The sequence below is a fragment of the Ambystoma mexicanum genome, chromosome 2q, assembly GCF_040938575.1.
Source record: "Ambystoma mexicanum isolate Mex_15411 chromosome 2q, UKY_AmexF1_1, whole genome shotgun sequence".
In the NCBI taxonomy this organism is placed as follows: domain Eukaryota; kingdom Metazoa; phylum Chordata; class Amphibia; order Caudata; family Ambystomatidae; genus Ambystoma; species Ambystoma mexicanum.
The window spans coordinates 672694115-672721402 of record NC_090924.1 but is presented as its reverse complement, the minus strand read 5'-3'; the positions used below and the strand labels follow the sequence as shown (position 1 = coordinate 672721402).

The 27288-nt window shown below is 45.8% G+C and overlaps 1 protein-coding gene across 1 annotated transcript in view; it reads left to right on the top strand.

The window, feature by feature from the left end:
• LOC138568797 (transmembrane protein 104-like) overlaps window positions 1-27288 on the top strand; it is a 640667-nt gene that overhangs the window by 139107 nt on the left and 474272 nt on the right. The window contains exon 3 of the mRNA XM_069646572.1: window positions 12860-12949. Within this exon, the coding sequence (XP_069502673.1) occupies window positions 12860-12949 (90 nt within the window). The remainder of the gene's footprint in view (window positions 1-12859; window positions 12950-27288) is intronic.

Sequence of the window (27288 nt, the reverse complement as noted above, 5' to 3'; positions counted from 1 at the left end):
CTCACTGCACACAGCTGCTATTCCTTGGTCACCAGTCCCACTGGGTGGGCAGAGACTACCAACTGAGGTATGATCACTTCTCTTGAAGAGCCGTCAGGTCAATTGGGGCACCCGAATAAGTGAGGGTCTGAGTCTGCTCCATTCCTTAGTGTGCTACAGATAAGCATTTTGAAGCCCTCACACAACAATTTCACTGGATCGTAAAAGAAGCCCCTTCAACACTCCGACAACAATGCTCCACCTGGGCGTACAACCTCTGATTTCACTTTTTTGTCTCCCTTAATTGTGACGGCACCACTGCCTGATTTTCATTGTGCAGGGAATGGGATACATGTCACAAGACCATGCCATTTGATGCTACCATGGGTATGCTATGTGTACGATCCCCCATAGTGTCAATCAGCCCCCCCGGAATGTCCCTGTATGTACTTGTCTAGTGAAGGTCCAAGAGTGGGTGTAAAGTGTGGTGATTATCCTTAGGTGATGAAGGCAATGTTTGATACCCTGGCAGGCCTCTGGCCTGGGATTCAACTTTTGGAAACCTATAGGGATGTGATGAAGAATGATGCAAAGGAGCCATCTCGCCCTTCAAGTTGTCTCAATTGCCTCTAGTGCTGCATCCTCTTGATGATTTCTGAGAGGAGTGTAAACCTTACGGACATGGCCTCCTGCATTCACTGTGCATGCAGCATTGCAATAATTGTACCTTTGGCCTGCAGGAAGCATGGTGACTGAGGTGCCTGCCCATCTTTCTCCCTATTCCCATTGTTGGGGGAGGGGTTGTCTTTCCCACCCCCTCATCATTCCCACAATTAATAGATCTCATGTGTGCCAAAGGGGGGAGACATCCCCCTCTCCTTTCTATTATTCACACTACTTACTAGTAGTAAACACTCAAATAACCACGCCTTCATTAATGCATAAGAGACTCAATTTTGTGCCAAAATGATCTCTAAATGCTGCCTCTCCCCTGCCAAGCACCTCGCACAGACAGCCCAGGCCACCCCCGCCTCATGCCAGCTCTACACAAGCCCTGCTCTCACGGAAGTCCAGCCATTCATTGTTGCAACATTTAGTATCATCCCAGGTCAGATGAGCTCACTGCACTGTGTGAGACCAGAGCAGGCCCCAGCCTGTGTGCACATCCATCTCCACATCCATCTCCACTAACCTGCCTGTGCTCCCTCAACCCCCACCCCACCAGTCCACTGAGCCCATGCCCCTATGCTCTTTGATGCAGATACACATCCGGCCCCTTGCAGTGAACAGATGAGGACACCCACCATAGCCATAATCCTATGCACCAACATATCCTCCTACACCTAACACATGTCCACCCATATCATGAGGCATCAGGTAGATCAAAACCCACAAGGCAGGCACCTGGGTCTGGGGCGCTGTGTTTTATGAACGCCTGGTTACAAGGGTTGGAATGCCAATATATTTGTTAGTAAATTCTGAAAGTATCCCCATCTATGCCAAACTTTTATGCTTGCCATTTGTCTCATACCATCAGTTCCTGTTGTCTCAGCTTAGATAGATAGAAATGTAGAGCTCCTCTGACCCGACCTTCACACCGCAGGGATGAGCCCAGCAGACCCACGTGTATCCGGAGCGAAGGGGAGCAACGTCCAATTAGCATCCAACCTACTCAATACTATCCAGTATGGCATATGCCTTCCCCCAATCAATTGCTAAAATTGTACCCTATTTTGAAACGTCATGACTGACAGTGTGTGTCCTTTTAATGTGCTGCCCGTGTATTGTTTGGCAGAGCACTCTCGAGCAGCAGAGTCCTCTACTTGCATTTTAATTATATACATTTGTTTGACTTGCAATTATTCTCCTGGCCTCATTCCCTAGCGGGGTGTGTCCATTATTTGGTCTCAGTTATAGGTGCAATGTTGGGTGTGAGCCTTCATTTGGTGACCCTCATGCGTGATATTCCTCGAGATACCCCCGCACTTGCGGAGAGATCCAGGGCTTCCCCAGAAGGGCCTCTCCCACCTACGGCTGACCAGTCCACAAACAAAACGTGTACGCAGAATAAAAGGTTTTGTGGGTCCCGGCTTTGTGAATACCCAACTGCTCGCCAGAGCCGGATGAGGTCACGACAGGGAGGCCCAGACGTTGTGGATAGACTGCAAACGGAGGCTCTTGGAAGAACGCGGGCGCCTGAGTATTAATTGCAAGGGAAAACAAATAAGGGAAAGTGGGAAAATGTTCTATGGGGTTTAATAAGGGAAGGGAACATGCATGGTTAGGGTATGAATGAGTAGGATGAGTGTTTGAAAATAAGTATTTTCTTTTATGGCCATTGTTTTTATATGGAAGAACAAGTTGAAGAATAGAGGAGAAACAGGAACCTAGCTCTGCAAAGGGGTAGAAGACGCCGCTGCAGTGCACTGTCTGGACCAGTGCAAGGAATAAGTGGAAAGGAGGATAAAAGCAGGAGCCTCGTATAATTAGTCGGCTCGGGAATAATTAGTGGTTATTGTTTTAGTTTATTATTTTAGTGTTCTTATAAACTTTGTGGAGGCAGGCCCAGAAGGGGCAGAGATGATGTGAATGCTGAATGAGAGAGGGGGTATGGTCTAACAGAAGGGTCCAGGGTACAAGTGAATATTTCAAGGTTTACGTTTTATTGTTCAGCATTGTCAGCATATTTGTTGGTTGTGTTTTGTCAAAGTATTCAATGGTTCATGTTTTATGAGTGTGTCCTGAAAAAGTTAAGTAATGTTTTAAGTGAAAAATATTGTATTGTTGTTGTTACACCAGAGATTCAGATGTAAAGGTGAAAGTGGGAGAGAAAGAGGCCCCTTGTAGAGCATCGGGATGGATACCCCACTCTCACACATTTGTAAGCACCTCCCCTTGTACAGTGACCGAATAAAAAAGTACCACGGTCAATGGGTAACTGAAACAAAGGGGGATGGATCACCTCATGCATGGCCAGAAGAAGGGGATACTTGATGGCCAAATACAAGGGGAAACCGCTACAAAATAGATAGGAGGTGTTAGATTTGTGGAAGATGTTTGAGGAGACGCCCGTCCCGCATAGCACGGGAACAGCAGGGAAGGGGGCCATGGAAGTAAAAGAAAGCGAGGAGAAAGAAGGGCAAGGGAGTGAAGAACCCAAGAAACTATACCCACTACTCACGAGACCCGCAGATGGATACGCTGACCCAGTGTACGTGCCCCGAGGAAGTGCGCCAACCAGACCTGCCACCGCTCCTCCACCCCATCCTTATGTTACATTAACCACAACTCCTTCCCCCGCAGGACCAACTTACTGAGACTTAGAAATAGTACTAACGTCCACTCAGGCAAAATTGGCCCAATTACGCACATTGTGCGAGACAACACTGCCACTACCCGGGGGAGGGCAAGCACCATTACAAGCCCATTGAAAAGCTCTAACTTGTTGCCAGAAGACAAATGGAAATCAGGGGACTTCCTCTTCAAGATAGATAGTGCCCCAATCAAAACAGTTTGGGAAGAAAAGGGGGGGGGATAGAACGTGCGGGATATGACACAGTGGCATCAGTGAGGGATGAGGAGTGTTGGAGTGATTTTGACGAATACGATGAGGGGGCTGTGGGAGGGGTACAATGGGTCTCCCCGCAGGTGATAGAGGAAGAAGAGGGATGGGAACACAGACTCTGCAACAGAATAGGGAAAATAGCCCTAGCGAAATAATAAAGGAGTAAAGGTAAGTAAGGGAAAGCTGAGATAGAAATTACAAATGCCTCTCATCCACAAGGGAGCAGGGCGGCCTCATTATGTGCCATGGGCGATGATAGATAAAAACAACCTCCTCAAGTCCCTCCCCCTGCTCACGGCGGGCGTGGGAAAATGGATCTATGCCTTTGAAAAGAATACTTTGGGAGTGCCTCTGGCCATAGGGGACATCAAAAGCCTGTTAGTATCTGCACTGGGAGATCAAGCAGACTCTGTGTGGGTGAAGGCAGGGTTCCCGGGGGTCACCACATGAAATAATACACATGATGGAGTGTCTTTTAACAATGTCCGTGCAAAAGTTTGGGATGTACTGCGAAGGACCTTCCCAGACACCCCCAATCTACACTCAAAAATGCAATGCACTATGGGGGATGCGGAAGATGCTGTGCAGTTCATTCTTCGGGTGTAGAAGATGTGGTGGGTGGAGACGGGCACGGCATACACTCAAAAATGCAATACACTATGGGGGATGAGGAAGATGCTGTGTAGTTTATTCTTCGGGTGCAGGAGATGTGGTGGGCGGAGACAGGCACGGACAATCCACCTCCCTATTTTACTTCATCATTAAACAAGGCCTCCCGAATGAAGTACAGAAGGTCCTTGATAAAATAGCTGGGATAGAAGCCAAAGAGTGGCGAGAGATTCAGAGCATCATAGTACACCATTGCAGGAGGATCAAAGAAAGGGAAAAAGAAACAGCTCAGAGGAGATCAGCAGAAGAAGCAAGACTTGTACATTGCAAGTTAGTGAAGGTTGCAGCAGTAACCACAGTTCCGCCCCCAGAGCAGCAGGGAGAGGAAGGGGAGGTGTAAGTAGCGATATAGGCTAGGATGGCTACAGCATGGGCAGAGAATGGCCAGGTACATGGGAACCCAATGACAAGGAAGACCCGGAAGAGGGAGAGGTGGGTACAAAGGACAACGGGGAGGAGGAGGGGCATATGGAGGACAAGCACCAAGCCGGGCTGGACCCGGACCATGCTGGTCGTGCGGGAGCTGGGGTCATTTTGCAAGGGAATGCCACATTCGGCCGTGGCCGATTATCAGACAACCAGAGATATAACAATGAACAGCAATATGGGCACGCACAGCCAGGTAGCCCATATGGCCTGCCCATAGGAAATTATGAATCAGATGGCCAGCCTGATAGTAGACCTATACCAGGGTACAATACGCTTAGATACCCTCTGCAGTCCCGCCCAACCTGTCAAAATCAAGTGACACATACGCACGGTGCACCATCTCCTTGTCAGGGAACACGTGTACTGAGTGAAAAAAAAAATTCTTGCCGTGGAACAAACACCCATCTAGATTAGTACAGCCCACAGAGAGCACTTGCGTGTCCAGTCCTATCAACTACCTTATGCCCCGACGAGGAACCACTGGTGGGGGCAGAGATAGGAAATAAACAGTTCATCTTTATGGTGGACTCGGGCAGAGAAATCATGTCTATGTGAAGGTGATTTCCCACGATCTGGCAAAAATCTCGAGACGCAAGGATTCTCTGGGGCTGTGGTCACGGTTCCTTACACAGAAGATTTGGATGTTAGAATAGGGGGTAAAACAGGACGAGCACCCCTCCTTTACCATGAAAACTCACCTGTTGTGTATGTAGTGAAGGAGAGGAGACATGCCTGAGAGACTCTGTTGCCATGCTCAAATTGCTGGCCCAAAAAGGGTACAAGGTAGACAAAAACAAATTACAGTAGTGTCTGAATGAGGTCCTGTACTTGGGCCAACTGATTTCAAAAGATGGTAAAAGGATAATACCTGACAGGACGGCAACAGTGCATGCCTCAGCCAGACCCCATACTGTTAAGGTCATGCAGAGGTTTCTCGACATATGTAATTATTGCAGGGCATGGATATTGGACTATGCCACCTACACATGACCCCTATTGCAACGATTAAAAGAAGCTCAGAAAGACAAAACAACAATTACATGGAGACCTGAAATGCACACTGCTTTCACAACATTAAACGAAATGATATGTACTGCTCCGTCATAGCCACACCAGACTATGAACTGGACATTTTTCCTATTCTCACACTCAAATGGAACACTGATGATTGCAGCGCAGACACAAAAGACATCCTAGGGCCATAAGCTACTAGCTTATTACGGCGACACTCTTGATTCAGTAATGCAAGGGCACTTTTCTTCTGAACAGGCTCTTGGAGCAGCTGCCTCCGCAATTGAAAAAAGCTCCACAATTGTGATGGGGCGTTCCATTACATTGTTCGTTGAACACTCCCTGTTTGCCATACTCAAATGATCAAAATGCACATTCACCACACAGAGTGCCTCAGCTTACGAGATCATAATATTAAGCCCAAATGCCCATGTAATGCTATGCAAAACTGTACACCCAGCCACGTTCCTCCCAGAACCATGCATGGTAGAGCACATGCAAGATCATGACTGTGCCACTTATGAGGGACAAGGGGACGACATTCCCAAAGCCAAAGAAAATGCCTTAGAAGAGGGGAGAGTGTTCTTTGTAGATGGGTCAGAATCTATTTGCCCAGAGACTGGTGAGAAACATGTTGGTGCAACAGTAGTGAGATTGGAGGAGGGAGTGTACGCGATTCTGGTACAAAAACGCTTATCCAGGCACTATTCGGCCCAAGCAGCAGAATTAGTAGCACTAGTTGAGGCCCTCCATGCAGCGAAAAGATGCGCAGTAACCATGTATTGCAACTCAGCATATGTCACCACTACGGTACATGCTGGATTATCTCGCTGGAGAATAGGGGTTCAGAAGGGCAGATGGGTCCCCAGTACAACATGCAGAGTTACTGAATAAGCTAATCAAGGCCCTCGCTGAGCCATCCGTGGTAGCCCTGGTAAAATGCCAAGCCCTTGCAAACAACAGTGATGAAATATCACTGGGAAACGTGGAGATACATGCTGCTGCAAAGCAAGCAACGTACTTCCAAAAACCACAAACCATAGAATGTCTACTAAAGGGGAGACAAGAAGAGCCCAAGGGGGAAGGATACAATGCACTGCCAATAGCAGAAATAATGGAAATCTTAAGAAAAGCACCATGTGCAGAACAGGAGCTATGGACAAAATGAGGGTGCACCCATTCAACTACTGATCTCTTATGGAGGCAGGACACATCAGGGAATGTAGTGAGGTCTGTAGAGCTGATGCAGGTAGCATTCCAACAACTACACTTTCCGGCCTACACCTCCAAGCAGCACATAGCCGCAGATATCCAAGAGGATTGGTTCATACCAAACCTCCAGGAGTATCTTACTAAAATGACCATTGAATGCATCACATGTCAAACATTCAACTCGGCGATGACTCTCAGAAAACTGTGAGGAATGTTGCCCCTGTCCCATTGGACCCTTCTGTGAACTGCATATTGACTATGCAGACATGGGAAAGAGGTGCAATGAGGCAAAGTATTTGATAGTGGTGGTCTGTCACTTTTCACGCTGAGTGGAGGCAGGGCCCTGCGCCTGTCCAGATGTGAAGTGTGCAGAAAAATTCTTAGTGAGAGAAGAGGGAATATGCAATGTCATATGATCCGACAACGGAACACATTTTGTAAATTACCTCTTCAAGGAAGTAATAACCTTATTAGGAATAAAACATAAAATGTGTTCAATTTACCACCTGCAAGCAGATGGAATGGTCGAAAAAATTAATGGCATCCTTAAAAGCAGACTGTCCAAACTATGCCATATTCTCAAAAAGAACTGGGTTCATTGTTTACCATTGGCCTTATTCCAGTTGCGCAAACAGCCCAGCAAGGACCACCACTTTCCCTCCCATGAAATAGTGACTGGTAGACGTATGTAAACACCAGTGGCCCCAGAGAGAAGAATGTCAGATGCACACAGAACAGTGACATGGTTAGGTGAGTAATTCAATGAATACCTCACACAACTCACAAGAGCGGTAAGGAGCATTGTAAAACAAGTTGCCCCACCATTTACAAGAGAAAGGTGAAACAGACACCACTACTGCCTCAGCTGACAGCCCAGCAAAACCTGAAATGCCTGGTGGACTAGTATATGTTCGAAGCTTTGTGCGGAGGTGGAACTCGCCAAGATTCCACGGCCTTTATGAGGTAGTGTATTGCACTCCTCTAGCAGTAAAAGTAAAAGGACTCAAATATTGGGTCCATTTGTCAGATGTCAGAAAACCGCATGATAGTGTAGCACCACAGAATACACAAGAGAATGAGTGAGAAGCAGCAGTGCCTTAGAGAAGCAATAACAAACTAGAGAAACATATTGACACAGGAAGACAGATAAAAAAGTCACAATTGTAAATGCAGTAATTGACACAACATGTACATCAAATGAAATATTATATTGTGATGTGCAAAGATTTGTCTTTTTCTCTTTACACCCCATTTCCATGCTTTGCTCTGTTTCTCCACTGATCTTACATCTTATTCAGCCTCAAACCTTATTAACCCCCGTCCCCGTTATGTCCCTCTCTGTAGGTGCTATGATGCTAGAGAGAACACCACTTATGACTGTTAGAACTCAGATAGCAGTAGAACTGAAATAAGTGCCACTAGGGCGCTCTCTTATGAATTTGGGCTGTATTTTATGGCCATAGTTTTTTCTAGTATCATGCTTGGTTTGGGAATATATTGGGGCACCTCTTTTATGATCGGAGACATAAAAGAAGGTGGGGAAACTAATATAGGAAGGGGGACAACTAATATGGGATGGGGTTACACTAATATGGCATGGGAAGGCATCACCAAACCTCACTACCTTACACAAGAATCACACAAAAGTAATCCCATAGCCTGGGTTAGTGGTAAATAATGATAATGAAAGAGTAATGTATGTACAAAATGATTAATTTTCTACTCCAACAATGATTACAATGCCACAAACTGCCTCACAGCCAACCGAGAAACCTACCTCAAATGTTGATGATGTGTATACTATGTCTCCCACTGTTAGGCCAAGTGCCCTCCTAAGTACCCAATACTGGCAGCTTAATATGGACACAAATGTAAATATGGATACTGGTATTTTTCCAATCTCCCGCCTGAAAATCATGAATGTACACAGACACCCAGGGAAGACAGACATTTTGTCCAAAAGGTCATTTGCTAATGATAGATATCGATTGATCAATAGAAGGAAAAGGCAAGTGCAACAGTACAAATATGATGTGCATCATGGATTGGGGTTGAACAAGGTAGAAGACCTCCGCCATCCGGACCAGTCTAACAAATGGTACTCTGACATGAGCGCCACTGGGAGACAGGCCATGAATGGTAGCTGCTATGTGTTGGTAGCTGCTATATGTGTTCACTGATACCTCAGGAACGATTATGTTTTTAGTACCTCAAGAAACTCTGCTAGTCCAATGCCTGGTTCATCTCACGCTATGTAGAATCAGGAGCACCTTCCAGGCACACACAGTAAAACTACAACTGCTTCCTCCCGATGAGAAGATATGCAAAAAGAAACCTGAAGGTGCAATATGTTTTAAGGAGCCGTTTTTAGCAATAAAAGGGACAATGTTCGCTGAAAACACATGGCAAGATGCAACATTAATGTGCAAGGCAGAAGCGCTACTCGGCTTATCAGATGAAAGACTGCAATGGATGGAAGATACATGTGCCCAGATATGGTCCCAACACATCACAAAGCTGACGCCAGTCACTGCCCTAGAAAAACCGATGAAGATCCAACATGAAGAAAAATATCAACTGTGCTTTCACAGGGAAAGAAAAGTACCCATGGGTTCAAACACACATTGCAACAGAACCCTCATCATCCCTGATATGCAGAAAGGAACAGCTGCCCTGATGGACCATTACTGGGTGTGTGGCAAACAGGCATATTTGCACTTCCCGTCATCATGGAGGGGTTACTGTGCTCTGGCAATGCTGCACTCTGCACTGTTGGTGATACCGGAAAAGCATGTCCAGGGAAGGGGTGTCCAACAACCAGCAAGTTGCACCCAAACCAATGAATGAAGCGCCCCCCATCTATGACATACTGTCGGAAGATAAGATGCAGGATCAAGTGTCACGCAAAAAGAGAGCATCCAACTACCTCTCTAAGGACTCTTCTGACCTCTTGGCACAGATCCCTGATGAATATAAACTTTTGAACTCAGCAGAGATACTTTTTGCATTACTGATCCCCAGTATTCAAGCATGAGCAAATGCCAAGTGGCTCCAGATCATCCCCTGGGAGATGATCCAACTGGCAAACGACACTGAGGAGGGGTTCAACGTCATCAAGGTAGAACTAAGAGCACTGAGACTAATGACAATGCTAAATAGGTAGGTGCTCGATTTCCTCACAGCTATGAAGGGCAGTGTTTGCCGAAAAATTGGGTGTGCATGTTGCACATTCGGGACCTCTTCAGACGCTGATAACGGGACACTTTCACACGTGATTGCAGCAGTACATGAACTCGGAGTAAGAATGAAGATAGAAGGTGGCGTACAGCCGAACGATTGGTTCAGTGCAGCATTCGATTGGGTACCGTCATGGCTTGGAACGGTAATGAGGATGCTGGTCCCCATCATCGTCTTCCTTCTGCTGATCTTCTGTGTGTGCCAGTTAGGGGTTTGATGCAGTGCAAAGGCGATTCCTAGTAGTGTGATGATGATGGTGACTATTGGTAAAAAAAAGAGTAATGGTAAAATGCCTGATGATACTAGGGAAGCCCAAGTACAAACTGGTGAGAGTTATGAGCCCAAATACCGCATGGTGGCCATATACAATACAGGGAATGTAGTAGATAACTATTATCACACTACCATTAAACAACCTAAAGACCTTGAAAATTATAAAGAGGTGTGGGTTGACCTGGAAGGGAATGGGAACAGTATATATATATGGCATGCACACCTGAGGAATATGCATGACGTGGGGAAAGTTTGAGGAGCGTGTGTTGAGCTTGGATGTCTATAAAAGGTGCCCCCCCTGGGATGAAGCAGTAAAGAGGGCTTAAGAACGTAGCCGCACTAGGGGAGGGTATTCGTTACTTAAGTAGTAACGAAAGGGGGGAATTTCGGGGGAGGCGGTCTTTCCCACCCCCTCATCATTCCCGCAATGAATAAATGCTGTAGTTGCCAAAGGGGGGAGACGTCCCCATCTTCTTTCTATTATCCGTACTAATTACTAGTAGTAAACACTCAAATAACCAAGCCTTTATTAATGCATAAGAGACTTCATTTTGTGCCATACTAGACGCCATCTTTTACTAAGCCCAGAAATGGTCTCTAAATGCTGCCTCTCCCCTGCCCAGCACCTCGCACAGGCAGCCCAGGCCACCTCCGCCTCCTGCGAGCTCCACACAAGCCCTTTTCTCACAAAAGTCCAGCCATTCATTGTTGCAATATTTAGTATGATCCCAGGTCAGATGAGCTCACTGCACTGTGTGAGACCAGAGCAGGCCCCAGCCCGTGTGTGCATCAATCTCCGCTAACCTGCCTGTGCTCCCTCAGCCCCCTACCTGCCAGGCCATAATCCACTGAGCCCATACCCCTCTGCTCTTTGATGCATATACACATCTGACCCCTCGCAGTGAACAGATGAGGACACCCACATTAGCCCTAATCCTATGCACCAATATATCCTCCTCAAACCTAACACATGTCCACCCGTATCATGAGGCATCAGGTAGATCAAAACCCGCAGAGCAGGCACCTGGGTCTGGGGCCCTGTGTTTTATGAACGCCTGGGTACAAGGGGTGGAATGCCAATATATTTGTTAGTAGGTTCTGAAAGTACCCCCATCTATGCCAAACTGTTATGCTTGCCATTTGTCTCATACCATCAGTTCCTGTTGTCTTAGCTTAGATAGAAAAGAAGTGTTCCTCTGACCGGACCTTCACACACGGGAGATGAGCCCAGCAGACCCACGTGTGTCCGGAGCGAAGGGGAGCAACGTCCAATAAGCATCAAACCTCCTCTATACTATCCAGTATGGCATAGGCCTTCCCCAATCAATTGCTAAAATTGTACCCTATTTTGAAACGTCATGACTGACTATGTGTGTCATTTTAATGTGCTGCCTGTGTATTGTTTGGCAGAGCGCTCTCGGGCAGCAGAGTCCTCTTCTTGCATTTGCATTATATACATTTGTTTTACTTGCAATTATTCTCCTGGTCTCATTCCCTAGCGGGGTGTGTCCATTATTTGGTCTCAGGTATACGTGCAATGTTGGGTGTGAGCCTTCACCATGAAGGTCTGCTGTACAAAGCACTGGGCCTTCACCTTTCGTACTTCCAGCTGCGCATGAGTATCATGCTGCATGTCCATGCCACAGAGCATCTTCAATACCAGCTGGTGAGCAGAAGAAGGGTAAACATGTGGGAGCCCTGGTACATACCCTCATCTCCTGGTAGGGGATGAAATGAGGGTCTGCAACATATACATGATCATCGCCCTAGTCATCATCTGTACTGGGTGGCAGGTAATTCTGATGTTGACTAGAGAGATATGTACGTGGTTTTCAAATCATAAAAGCAGGTTACAAATCAGAATAGACAAAAACGACAGTAAAACACAAAAGCAAAAATAATCAATTATAAGTGTTATAAATCTAGTATTTATATGAAAACCAAGTCTTACATATAAAAACACATGCCAAAGAAAAACAGCAAAAAACAAATCAATGCGAAATCCCAGTTAGATTTATCATTTCCAGAATTGTTTACTGCAGTTCCAGGCCCTGAGTAAATTACTAGAGATTGCCTATGCTCTAGACATACAATTAGGCATTTTGTAAAACTCCAGGGCCTCTACCGCAGTGCTTATATTGTCTGCCTTTGGGGTCAGAACAAGTCACCTTCTCCTGAATTGCCTCAAAACCGGACAAAATAAAAGAAAATAGTATACATCCTCCCTTACAAACTCACAGATTGGACAGCAACTGTGTGGACCAGTTCCTGGAATTCAAATGTAAGGGTAAAACATCTCAACAAAATTGTACATAAAGGTTTCTTGCACCTGTCTGATCCAAGAGAGATATCCAGGAGGTTTAGATCTATCAATGATATCAGGGAGACTAATGAATGTTTGTCGGTTACAGTATCATTAAGTTGTAGTGCGTAATTTTTCAAGATTTGACTAATTTGCACTCCTCTTCTTTGTTTACATTTTAGGATATAAAACTAGCAGCAAAACCATCTAAAGCACATATGGACCTGCCTTCACAAGCTAAAGAAGAACATGTCAAAGAAAATAAAAACCAGGTTTTGTAAATATTTCTTGTTATTGAATCTAAAAGTAATTACACATAGGGAGTGTAACAACAATCACATGATATAGGACATATCTAAGCCAGATGATGCAGTGTATTGGAGCCCAAATGTGTGAATGGACAATGATGAAACTTCTAAATACGTGAATGAAAATGGTTGCAGCAGGTAGAACATAACAGGATCAGCATTTACCGCTATATTTGTGTGCATAAACAGCCATTCTGAATGTAGTTGTAACATTTATTATGTATTGTTTGCCAGATAAAAGTTTTTTATGTAAAAATATAAAACCGTTAATGGAATCTTTTTATTTGTTCGCATAGCTACAGCAACATAGAATTGGTGTAAAAAAACCTTCACAAGAAGTGAAGACCCCAAGCTACATTCCTTGCTGTAGCACCAATGTCAATTAATTACCACAATGAAGGTTCAGCATTTAGGAAAATATACAGGAAGGAGGGGAACAGAGAGAGAGGGGGTTGGAGAGCTGGGACAAGAAGGGGAAGGAGGAAGAGGAATCAGGGAAAAGAGGGGGTGTCAGACGAGGGTAAGAGCAAACCAAATAGATCAAGATAAAGAAACCCAAATCAACCTCAATAACCAATGATTTCCTTCAAACCCCACACCATCCCCAATCCTTGCAAGTATGCAATCAGGTAGCTACTTCTATAGAGTATGGATTTTATTCAGCAATCGTCACAAAAAGGAAAAATAAACTCTACAGCTTTTTTCACAGAGAATTGGTGACCCCTCCTCAACACCATGGTTCCACTGGATCCCCTTCATAAACGCCTTAGTTGCATCGATTTCCGCAGAATAAAATATTTGGCTTGACCTTTAATATGGTGGGGTGCCATCTGATGCTGCCACTCCTTTATTCAGTAAAGCTCTCCTGATATCCATTATCTTCCTCACTTGACCATGGGGTAGACTCTGAGATCAGGGAAAAGGAACATCTGTCTACTGCCCATCTGTACAGGTCCTGCGTTTGCAATCTTTCTTTAAAAAGTCCCCATGAATAAGGTTACCTGTGGGCCATTATTACAGTTTCACTTCAGAATGTCCTTGTGGATTGATCCTCCATGAAGTGAGAGAATAGGCTCCATCACCATTGTGCCGAAGTCCCACCACACACAGCAACATGGATTGTACAGTTTCACTTAAATGGGCGGCTTCCACCCAGATAGGTAACCCCAACTCAAAACATTTGCAGATTATCTTTGATTGTTGGCAGCCTCTAGTTTATATTGATGAGAAAACATTGATTCAACCATCCTCTCCCGTATTCCCTGTATGTCCTGTACCCGTGTTTCAAAGGTTTCCACTCACCAGTCTAAATTGAACATCTAGACCACACAGCAGAGAGACTCTGCTCTGCACCTTAACTGTGTCTCTCCATCCGCTTCAAACAAGCCTCCACAGAGGTTACTGATTTTTTTCACTTTCTCCATAGCCGCCCACAAAGCCATAATGCCACCACAACTTCCCTGAACACAGAGACATATCCAGGGCCATAGAGAATGAACACTCCTTACTGGGACAATCCATTCTGGGAGTAGATTGCAGGGCAAAGACATTCTCATTGGCCCTCATTACGACCCTGGCGTTGGACCATGGTGCTAATAGCACCATGGTCCATGCCGGTAACTTACCGACTCCGCCATGGCGGAATGGGGAATTACCGCCCCATTCCGAGGTTGGCGGGGCGGTAATTCCCCATGCCGCCATGGCCCTTCCCCATTCCCATTTTTGCCCCATAGGGCTCAATGGAAATGGGGAAGGCGCTAAGTACGGTGCCGCAAATTGCGGCACCGTACTTAGCACCAAGGTCCCTTTGCGGGTTGGTTTTTAACGCCTGCAAAAAGCAGGCGTTAAAGTCTCCGACCCGCAAAGGGACCTCGTAATCAGGCGTTAAGGGTTTAACGGCGCCGCCACCTTTTACAGCGCTGTTAACCCCTTAACGCCTGGGTTGTACTCTCTTGATTGCCAAAATGCCCCTCACTGCACACAGCTGCTATCCCTTGGTCACCAGTTCCACTGGGTGGGCAGATGCTACCACCTGAGGTATGATCATCTCTCTTGATGAACCTGTAGGTCCATTGGCGCCCCTGTGGAAGTGAGGGTCTGAGTCTGCTCCATTCCTCAGTGTGCTAAAGACAAGCATTGGAGCCCTCACACAACAATATCAATGGATCGCGAGAGAAGCCCCTTCAACACTCTGACCACAGTGTTCCATCTGGACGTACAGCCCCTGATTTCACCTTTCTGTCTCCCATAATTGGGTCAGCACAACCGCCTTATTTTCATTGTGCTGGGGCATATGTCACAAGATCATGCCATTTGATGCTACTACGGGACTGCTACGTGTATGGTCCCAGATAGTGATAATCAGCCCCTCTGGAAGATCCCTGTTTATATTGGTCCAGTAAAGGTCCCAGAGTGGGTGGAAAGTGTGGTGAGTATCCTTAGGCGATGAAGGGGAGGTTTGAGGCCCTTGCAGGCCTCTGGCATGGGCTTCCATGTATAGAAACCCATAGGGATGTGATGGAGAATGATGCAGTGAAGTCATACCGCCCCTGGAATTGTCTCAATCTCCTCTAGTGCTGCATCCTGTCAAGGATTTCTGAGAGGAGTGTAAATCTTTGGGACATGGCCTCCTCCATTCAATGTGCATGCAGCATTGAAATCATTGTACCTTCGGCCCACCGGACACATTGGCGGCTGAGGTGCCTGCCTATCTTCCTCCCTATTCCCATGAAGGTCTGCTGTACACAGTACTGGGCCTTCACCTTTCATATTTCCAGCTGCTCATAAGCAACATGCTGTATGGCCATGCCGCGGAGTCTGGACAATATCAGCTGGTGAGCAGAAGATGGATCAAAAATGTGCTGGCCCTGGTACATACCCTCATCTCCTCTTAGGGGATGGTATGTGGCTCTGTAGCATATGCATGATCATCGCTCCAGTCCATCTATACTGGGTGGCAGGTCAATCTGATGATAGCTAGAGAGATATGTACGTGGTTCTGCACTCTCAGTTCTTTTATGCACATCACTTCCCCCTACTGCACTACCAAGACAGCCTAGGCAGGCCTGAGGAGACTAATGACTACAACTAGTATTGCCAGTGATGTGGTGGACACCTGTGCTGGGGCTAATGGTTCAGCTGTAGGTAGATCTGGCCCTGCTGCAGATGTATGAGCAAACAACCTGCTGAATCTTTGTTTCAGCCAGCATTTGCCCAAGGAGCAGGGCACAACCCAGTTGAATGAAAGAATTAAAGAATGCTTTATGTGATGAATCTGATGATGTCATCACTCCTTTTCCTGGTGTATCCTCTTCTCATGTGGCCAGGAGACGGCATCCGCTACCTGATGCTGACCATGAGTGCGGCTATATGTGGGTGGTCCACATGGGAGGAGGCGACCCTCAGGGGGATAACACAGCATCATCAGAACCAGCTGAATACCCCTCGTTCCCTTTTAAGGAATGTTCCCTCTCTTCCTCATGCCTTGATGGCATATTGTGGTACTCTCCCTGAATCTCTCACCAAGTTTACTTCAGGTATTCCACAATACCCCCTAAAGAATAGATTATTAACAACTGAGACGAGGAAGAAGCACGGAACAGTGATGATTACTCCCAAAGAAGTTCAATGTCACCTTTCTCAACATTGCACCAGAAACAATGCAACCACTGAGAAGAGATAGAGGTGAGGAGTGATGTTGATCACTTCCCACGAGGACCATGAGCAGCAGTATAGTCGCTGAGAAAAGACCATTGGCCCGACATGGGTTAAATCCATGCTGGGAAGAGGAGCAGGGAGTTCTCCAGCTCACGGTAGAGCAAGGTACCGGTGGTGGTGCAGGAGTCCAGACAGCTACGAGGTGTGAGAAGGCAGCCCGGTGAGTAGCACCCTTTGAAGAGGCTTGGAAAATGTGGAGAAGATCTCGAGGAAGCAAGTTGTGCTTTCTGAGGACTACAAAGGCTGGGACACCGTCCAGAGTGCAGACACTTACCTAAGAAGACAACAGCAGTAGGGGGAGCCAGAGAAACACCTTACTTGGAGCCAGGAATGCTGAAAAGCCATAAACAGAAAGCCGGTGAACCCAGGGAAAAGGTTGGGACATCGAAGTACTGTTGGGCAGCATCACGAAGGCCCTAGATAGTGGCACTGGGATCTGGGACCCTCAATAACAATTCGGGGAATACTAAGGAGGGAAACCAGAGAGCGGATGAAAAGTATCAAACATACAGTCGTGATAATATGAGTAGATGAGAAGTATCGGTACGCAGAATGCCCACACGTCCTGGCAGGAGAGTAAACCAGGCAAAGTCGAGCATTAGAAAGGAAATGCACACTTGTCCTGGCGGGGAAGTAAACCAGGCAAAGCCAAGTGTTGAAAATAAATAAGCGTTTGAAAGGAAATGCCCACAAGTAAACCAGGCAAAGTCAAGTGTTAAAAACAAATGCATGCAAGTCATGGCTTGAGAGCATACTAGGCATGATTTTAGATGAGTACATTCTTTAATATATTAAGTAGTTCATGCTAGGTCTCCAGATCACCCCTGACATCTTGTTACCAACAATATAAACACAACTCCTTGTAGGGACTATTCATCAAAATTTATTTCACATGTGATGTCATCAATGACATTTGTGATGTCATCTTTGATGTCCTGGGTGTTAGTCTTAGCAGTGCACGGTGGTGGCGCGAGTTATGTTTGCTTAGTTTACCATAACTGGCGAATTTCTGGGGTTTTTCGGTTTTACTTGTAACCTTAAGATCCCTTTAACAAAGTTTTTTAGTGAATTTCAAAGGTTTTTATTAGTGCAACTTAACCATAACGTCCCCTTAACAAAGTTTTTTCATTGAATTTCATAAGTTTTTTTAGTGCGTGCTATTTTCCTACAACTTACTAATATCATACTTACCCAAAATAGCTATCTTTTTTTGTCCATTTTACATAATGTCACCTTAAAACATTTCAATTTCCCACCTTCCAGAATCATTCTTAACACTGCTATACACTTTTTGCAACAATTTCAACTAGTTTTGCATCCGTTGACGTCTACGAACATCTGACTTCATTGCGAAACCTCCGGACAGTGCCACATGACCATACGCTGGCGCACAGCAGGATGTCGTGTCCGAGATCCCGTCTGCACTTCATGATAAAATCTGTACTTCGCGGACAGTTCAGAACTGCATTTGCTACTGATCTAGGAACTTTCAACTTCAAAACGTCACTTGCACAGCTCCAACACCTATTCCTACTCATCCATTAACAATCTAGTGCACGGTACATACTTTTAGCAAAACTCCTATTTATCTTAAAATGGAATCAGCTAATGCCATCCCTCCTCCCCAAGAGACACCACCACTGCTGTAATCAAGGAGCATGAGAAACACTGCCCCCTACCTTAGAAATAACACAAGCGCAACATTTTCCCCTATCCACCTGCCCCTCCATATTAGTGTTTGGTTCCTCTTCCCTCATTTCCCTCCCCACCTTTCGTTCTAAGATCTCCTGCCAAAAAAAAAAATACATCCAAAAACAATAAAAGAAATGTTCCTTTAGGAACCACCTTTCTCAGTTAAAAAATAGAGCTAAAAAAACTTATCGAATAACTTCACCACAAAGCCAGTCCCAGGTGGACATGGCCACTTTAACCCCATGTGTTGTCCCTCGTGGTCATGGCCAGTAGCCAGATTGTTCGGATCATCCCCTTATTCCATGACCCGGACAATCTGGGCGCTGCCCATGGCCATAGGCTGCACCACAGTCACCAAAGGTATATCGCTATTTTTTGTACATATATTATAGCACTTGTAAAAAAATAAAACACGGGCACATTTGCAAAACCATGCTTTCAGGTCCTTGCCAATGTTCCGTACACAAGTTTGCTGAAATCCACCCAAGTTTAATTTTTTCAAAAGTGTCAAATGTATGCACATACAATAGTCATATAACCTAGCCCACTTGACAAAATCCATTCTGAGTTTACGAAAACATTTATAGCTAGATCTATAATCTTTTTACAAACCTTTGTGTAGATTTCTCAAATGGCACCACATTTATAAGCCTTTACAATATTTTGGAACCCTCCCTCTAATTTTGCCCCCTCTTCAGAAAATCCCACCAAACTTTTCAAAAACATTTATATGTAGATCTATTATCAGTGCACCAAAGTAAGTATAGATGTGTCAAATGGCACCTCATTCATAAGCCTTTACATTATTTTGGGACCCCCCTCTAATTTTGCCCCCGCTTAACAGAATCCCACCAAACTTTGCAAACTCATTCGGAATTAGGTCAGGAATAAAACTGCAAAGTTTCATGCAGTTTCATTAAAGGAGTATCACGCTCAAAAATATTATCCCAAGCGTTCGGGCAAGTGTGTTTACGCATACTTTGATCGATCGTAAAAACTTTTCCTATGCACCTTACTGTGGGTTTCCTCACTTTTACATATGCGAAATCAGGTAGCAGGGCACGGCCATTTTGTGCTAATCTTATCCATTGCCGCATCACCCTAAGTTCAAGTGTCCCTGCCCCTGAAGCTGATATCACCATTCCTAGCGATATTCTCCACCTATATCCGTGATGCTACTGTACAGCGTAGCCAAACGCAGCCAATCATCACCTACGTCCAGACATCAGTTGACGCAAAACCCGGAATATCAACACACATCCTTTCACAGCACAGCACGTCCCAATTCTGAATACAAAACACTATCTTTAAAGGAAATCGCAATACTCTGCAATTTAGAATGTGCTTTTATTTCACAATAAACGCTCCAAGCCCATCTGCCGATTTCCATATTCAACCACATTTTTTGTTGCATTCTTTGTTTTCGATACAGAAATGTTTATCGTGAGTCACACAGTGTTCCTTTGGGTATAAGCTCATTGGATGGAGGCACTGTGATTCGCAAGGCCTCGGCATCAGCTTGTTGCTACACCACTGTAAACGATGTCAAGGTACTCCTTATTGCCGGTACAGCTAACGGGCATATGGGCACAGGGCGATCATCCCAAAACAGCGTTATGCTCATCCAAACATTAAGGTGTATCATCAACTGCCGGATGAAGAAGCCATCAATTGGTATCTGGAAATTATGACATTCGCAGTAGGGCAGGATGTGGCTGTGTAGAAAACATAACAGAAATGTGTCTCAGTAGCCATTCTTAATTCTATTCTAATCAATCCATTACTTATGCACCGTGTGAAAACTAAGGATGAACACAAACGAGAAACAATGCAAACACAGAGAAAACAACGTGCAATGTTGGAGTCAACTATGTAATTGAGAGGTTAGTGCTATGCAGTGTGTTTAGCTCGCAATGGGAGGCCGATGCAGAAGATGACTGAAGAATTCGAATAACACAAAGACAGCATTTTAATGTAACATTAGCCTAAAATCGGCCGTTGGTGGTACATTTCGGTGCTGGACTGCCCACGTGCCATGGGACAAATACAAGTACACACCGGTTTTTTCTGAGTCTCCTCACCAATTGTCAACAAAGAAAAAAACATTGCAATGTTAGTCAGCCATCCATACCGGTCATAAAATGAAACCTTGACTCTTTTGTCTACAAGTTCGTGTACAGCAAAACTTACATAATAATCGGCATTTCCATTCTCTTGGCGTAACTCAGAGTGTCTTTTCAGATCAACACATTTTCATCAAAGTAAATGAAACGTTACTTTGTCCAGTTTTGGAATGCTGACCCTTATCATGTTTGACGTTTTTACATACCTCATTCTATTCCTTTCCTTTCCTTACGAATCCTCCCTTTATTTCCAAGGACAAAAAACAATACAGGCTTATGCCTAGTGAAAGTGAGCATCCCCCAATACGGCATTTAAAACTCCCCAGTGAGAGTCAATAATGGACACACCCCAAATGGGAATGAGACCAAGACTAAGTGCGGGTGAAGTAAAAAAGTAAAAGTTTATCTAAACCAATATAGGGCGTGCAGAGAACTCTGAAAACTCCGAGAGCACTCTGCTGGACAATAGAAAGACATTCATATTTATTACAAAGTAACGTCATCAGCGAGGTAAGCTATAGGGGGCACATAGTCGTGGGGATTGGGTGGCGAAGACTAGATACTATGTATTGTGTAAGGTCGGTGCTCCAGGATTGGCGGAGAGCCACGTGGTGCCAGTGCGGGGTGCTCAGGTCAGCTGGTCTCATCTGGATGGAGCACTGGGTCCGAGGAAATCCAAGCTGTTACAATTTATGCTACATAACAGTTGCCCTTGTGGCCACAAATACTTTGACCATATTCTATCTAAGTTAACACATGAGAGACATTCTCTTAAACGTTTAACCTGAACAATAAAAGTGAGAACACATGGGTCCAAGTGGCAAAAGTCACATTCACCAATCATTCTGTTAGATCTCCTAAGGCAATTATTTATTGTTTGTTTGTGTGAGAAGAATATATTGCCACACAGGGGGTTAGGGGTTAGCTGGGGCGGTACACTTCAGGACGGGCATTCACTCTTACTTCAAAAAGCATTACGATTAAGATGAGGGGCTTACTGCATATATTTCATTAACCAGAGTCTGGGGGGGCCAGGCAGATTCATGGTAGCATCGTGAGTTACCGGGGCTGAGGAGAGGGTGCATGCTTGGTGCAGGCTCAGCGAAAGGGTGAGAGGTTACAGTTGTAGCATCACATCATTCACAGGGCTGAGGCTTCGAATCCTGGCTCTGCCAGAGGGGGAGGGTAGGTAGAGGCTGTGAACGCGGTGGTACCCGAGAGGGGTGAGGGAAGAAACGGGCAGTAGCATGTTGGGCCGTACATTCACTACATTGTGAGGGGCACACATAGAGCTTACATTCAAAAGAGGTAGAAAAAGGTTAGTGTGTGCATTGGTACAGTGAGAAGTCTGCAACGTTCTGCTTATAATATGACATGCATAACTCAATGCTCATAGGGTAAACAAATGCTACAAAGGACACTCTATTATACAGTCAGCACCCATTTCATTAAAACCATACATATTGCAATACTTAATTGGATATATTTGAAATCGTACATTTTTAGGGCATCATTGTGTATATATTGGTATCTTACATTACTTTGTGTATTGTGCAACCACAGTAATCCTTGATTAGTAATGAAAGGCTTGGTCATACACTTCATGGTTTCGTATGCGATCTGGGATGGGTGAGGGCCATTTTAGAGCAATATGTATGTCATGGGTACCAGGCAGGTAGTTGGGGCAAGTTGGGTGGAGGATTGGCAGGCCTGGCATAGACCCATAGCAGATACCTTCTTTTAATTCCTTCCTAGTGTTTATAGAACTTCCTGGTTTCCACTTCCTGTTGCCAAACAGGAAGTGCAAGACAATTCATGAACTCTCTGGTGTTCAGGTGTGGCTGGCTATATAAGCCACACCCAAGATTCTTCCAGTGCTTCGTGTTGCTTACTTGAGCTGCATCAGCAACACACTCGCCATTCTCCGGATCATCCAGCTTCTGCTTACCTGCTCCGGATCATCCTGCTTTTGCTTACCTGCTCCGGATCATCCTACTTCTGCTTACCTGCTCCGGATCATTCTGCTTACCTGCTCCGGATGAACCTCTGTGCTTTCTCCACACCGCAGCTTTCTCCGGTCAAGAGGGGACTTCTACACCGGCACCTGTAAGCACAAAGAAGAACTGCGTTAGCGCGTGCACTTCAGTAACGCTGCGCATACTCACCTAATCTTCCCGCGATGCTGGAATCCAGGTCTGTAGTCCGAGCGCTCAAAGTCTTGCAAAAAAAAAGAAGACACATTATTCATTGCGCTCGCTCCAATAACGCAGGGACTTTATTCACTGCGCTCTCTCTAATAGCGCGGTTCATACTTACCAAAGCCTCCGTGCATACTCACCAGACGACTAAGTCTCCAGTAGCGCTGAACCCAGACTCGAGGCGCTATACCTGCAAGGGAAAGGAGAGATATTACCAGGCGCGCTTGAATCTGAGACGCTGCGCATACATACAAGCGGCTGACTCTACATGCAGTGCTACTCACCCAAAAAATACCGTAGCAAATAAAGACAATACGAACTATTCTGGACACTCAACATTCTCCGCGCAACGTTCACTTGTGGAAAGGACTTACTAGCCAGTGAAGAAACTGGCGGATTGAAAACTCTGCCTCGCTGTGAAGGCATATAACAGTGTCTGGCATCAGAACTCAGCCAACAGACATTGCCATCATTCCTAGGAGTGAATTGCGCCCCTGCGAATGCAGGATGGAGTGCACACCCACTAAAAATCAAGGTAAGCCCTTAGGGGACATCATTGAACACAGTAAAGAGAAGGGAAGGGCCCAAGGGAATCAGGTGAATTCAGGTCCGAGTGTACATCTTGTATTGGACAGGTATCCCTCTGGGTGAAACAGGGGAAGTGAGAACTCGGGCTCAAGGGGGCTCATCCATTTCTCCTGCAGAGACACAGGTGAGTGTGACAGAACACAAAGCCATCCTCAATACCTCTGCCCGAGCGATGGAAACCTCCGAGGTAGACCAGCTTTCCCTTTTGTTAGGCGAACTACGGGCCGAGGTGCATGCAATCCGCTCTGAGACAAATGCCTTAGTCAAAAGGGACAAAACAGACGACTTGGCAAGACAGCACTAACAGACCAAGCTGGTCTAGCACCCCTACCAGGTGGAGTCCCTCAGGGGCAGCCTACCGTGGCACCTGTAGTCACACCTGTTCAGGTATTGCTTCCAGGCAATATCCCTTTAGCACCCCCAGAACGCTTCTCTGGGGAGCCCAAGAAATTTGGAGCGTTCATGAATCAATGCCGCCTACACTTCATATGCAAACCAGACACTTTTAAGAACGGCCAAGCTAAAGTAGTTTTTGTCCTCTCCTATTTAGGAGGGCACGCGGCAGACTGGTCTGTCCTGTTAGTGCTTAGGGATGACCCTTTACTGAGAAATTACCCAGGTTTTCATCGCAAACTGGAAAAACTATTTGCCCATCGGACTCGAGGTCAGGCCCTGGATGACGAGCTACTCCCTCTGCGACAGGGTGGTCAGGATCTTATTTCATATGTCGTCACATTCAATCGTGTAATAGCTGAATCATGTTGGCCAGAAGAGAAACGAATAATGTTATTTTATCGAGGACTGAGAGGAGAATTAAAAGATGTCTTGGCGCAAGTAGTTAATCCTCCCGAAGATTGTAGTGAATACATCGATCTAACTATGCAACTAGACCACCAGTTACAGGATCGCAAGGCCGACCAAACCAGATCGGAATATAGACCAGTGTATGTCCGACCAAAAGAAGCGTCCCATCGACAGGCCTCAGAAACACACTCAGAGCCCATGCAATTGGGTGTTCTCAGGGGACCACTCACCAAAGCAGAGAGAGAACGAGGCGTCAGGAAAAACTTTGCTTATATTGTGGTCAATCTGGTCACTTCCTCCGGAACTGCACGGTTAAACCACCATGGAAGACAGTGGGGGCACTAGATAACACAGGGGAAGACACTGAAGTGGAAAACTCCAACGCCCGGCAGATGTAGAGGTTGGTCTGTCGAGCCAGGAACGGAGCACTCAGATCTCACATTTCAGCATTCCTGTGGTTCTGGTAGATCCTTCACAGCCTGCCCGAATGCATGCCCTCAAGGCTTTCGTAGACAGTGGGGCTATAGGGAACTACGTGGATATAAACACTGCAAAGACCTTGGGATTCGCATTCCACTGTAAGCGCACCGTTGAAAGCGTGACAGCTGTGGATGGGACACAACTCCTTTCGGGACCAGTAACACAGTGTATTTCCACCCTCACCTTAATCTGCCAAGATGGCCATAGGGAAAGTATTAGATTCGACCTTATCGCTGCACCCCAATTCCAGCTGATTCTTGGGATACCATGGCTAGAGACGCACAACCCAAAGATAGATTGGCGAGCTCGAACCTTACTCTTTTCCATGAAATGTTCCTCTTGCTACGACAACAAAGGGATCCAAAGAAGCCCATTGTTAGCTTCACAGGAAAAGATACCAGCTTTAGGCTTGGTGGGCACCTTACCAGCGGAATACCTGGAGTTCCAGGATGTGTTCGCGAAGGAGCAAGATAATACGCTACCGCCACATCGAGTTTATGACTGCCAGATCGATCTACAAACAGGGGCACAAGTACCGTGCAGCCGCATTTATGCATTAACCGAGGAAGAAAACACTCCTCTACGGACCTACTTGGACCAATACCTGGCCAACGGCTTCATTAGGCCATCTAAGTCACCAGCCGCCTCCCCACTCTTCTTCGTACCGAAGAAAGAGGGGGACTTACGATCATGTATTGATTACCGGGACTTAAATCAAGTCACCATAAAAAATAAGTACCCATTACCTCTGATACCAGTACTCATAGACCAGGTGAGACAAGCGAAGATATTCACAAAGCTAGACTTACGCGGCGCATATCACCTGGTACGCATGAAGAAAGGGGACTAGTGGAAGACTGCGTTCCGTACCCGCTATGGCTTGTATGAATACCAGGTCATGCCCTTTGGGCTTTGCAATGCCCCGGCTGCGTTCCAGCATTTTATGAATGAGGTGTTACGGGAACTCCTCGATGTCTGCGCAGCCGTCTACATCGATGACATTCTGATTTACTCCACCAATCCCCAAGAACACGGAACCCATGTGCGAGCAGTACTCTGCAAACTGCGTGAAAACCAACTGTACGCAAAACTAGAAAAATGCTCCTTCCACGTCACTGAGGTGGAGTTTCTGGGATATTTACTGACACCGCAGGGAATCAAGATGGACAATAGAAAAGTGGAGGCAGTCCTCACTTGGTCCTCACCCACGTCTGTAAAGAGAGTACAGAGTTTCCTAGGTTTTGCAAACTTCTATCTATGCTTCATACCAGGATTCTCCCATACTGTACATCCAATTACGTCCTTGCTGCGCAAACACCAAAAGTTTGAATGGACACCAGCGGCGGAAGCAGCCTTCCGAGCCCTCAAAGAAAAATGTACCTCAGCCCCAATACTGCAACACCGACAGCCCGATTTACCGTACATCGTGGAAACGGACGCTTCAAGCATTGCCATGGGGGCCTTATTGTCTCAACAAAATCCGAAACTGGATGCCTTCATCCCATTGCCTTTTGGTCAAGGTAATTCTCCCCAGCAGAATTAAACTATGCAATTTCTGAGAAAGAACTCCTAGCAATTAACAGTGTACTGTGTGAATGGCGACATTACTTAATAGGAGCAAAACACATCATCACAATAATAACAGATCATCAGAACTTGCAATACTTACGCTCAGCAAAAGCTCAGTCTTCTAGGCAGCTCTGTTGGGCCCTATCTTTAATGGAATACGACTTTGTGATCACCTACCGCCTCGGAGTTAAGAACGGGAAGGCAGATGCGTTATCCCGCATTGGCACAGGAGAGGAAATCTACAATGCCCCTAACCCAGTGGAGATCATATCCGGCTTCTGCATTGGCCCATCTCCGTTAAACACACTGCAGGAAGCAATAACAGAAAATATGTCTGAAGAAGACCTACTGGCTTGGGACACAAAGGGAGATCAGTTCACCATTCAAAACAAACTACCATACTACCACAAACCCCTCTACGTTCCAACTAAGGATCTGCAACAAGCAATTATATCAGACTACCACGACTCGCCATTAGAAGCCCATCCAGGTATAGCCAAAACCAGAAGAAAGTAAGCAAATCGTACTGGTGACCAACTTGGTGAGAGGCTACTGCCACCTACATAGGCAACTGTGAGGTGTGTGCACAATACAAGACATCCAGGCAAAAACCAGCCAACCTCCTTCAGCCAATCACCATTCCGCCAGCGCCCTGGCACACAGTATCAATGGACTTTGTCACTGACTTACCTCCTAGCTCAGGTTATAATACCATCCTCGTAGTAGTGGACCTCTTCTCCAAAATGGCCCATTTTATAGCTCTAAAAGGTCTTCCCTCAGCTCAGACTCTGGCGCAGGTTTTTCTAGACTGAATCGTCAAGTTACACGGATTCCCTACCGTAATCGTTTCTGACAGAGGCAGCCAATTTGTATCTCGTTTTTGGAAGAAATGCTGTGCCCTGGTAAGAGTAGAAGTCTGTCTGTCTTCTAGTCACCATCCTCAAACGGGCGGCCAAACCGAGCGCACAAACCAGACCATGGAACAGTATTTGCGCTGTCTATTACACCGAACAAGCCAAAGCTGGACAGAAATACTATGGATGGCAGAGTATGCCTACAACAATTCAATACATTCATCAATCCAAGCAACACCCTTCTTTACTATATATAGTCGAAACCCCAGAACATCGGT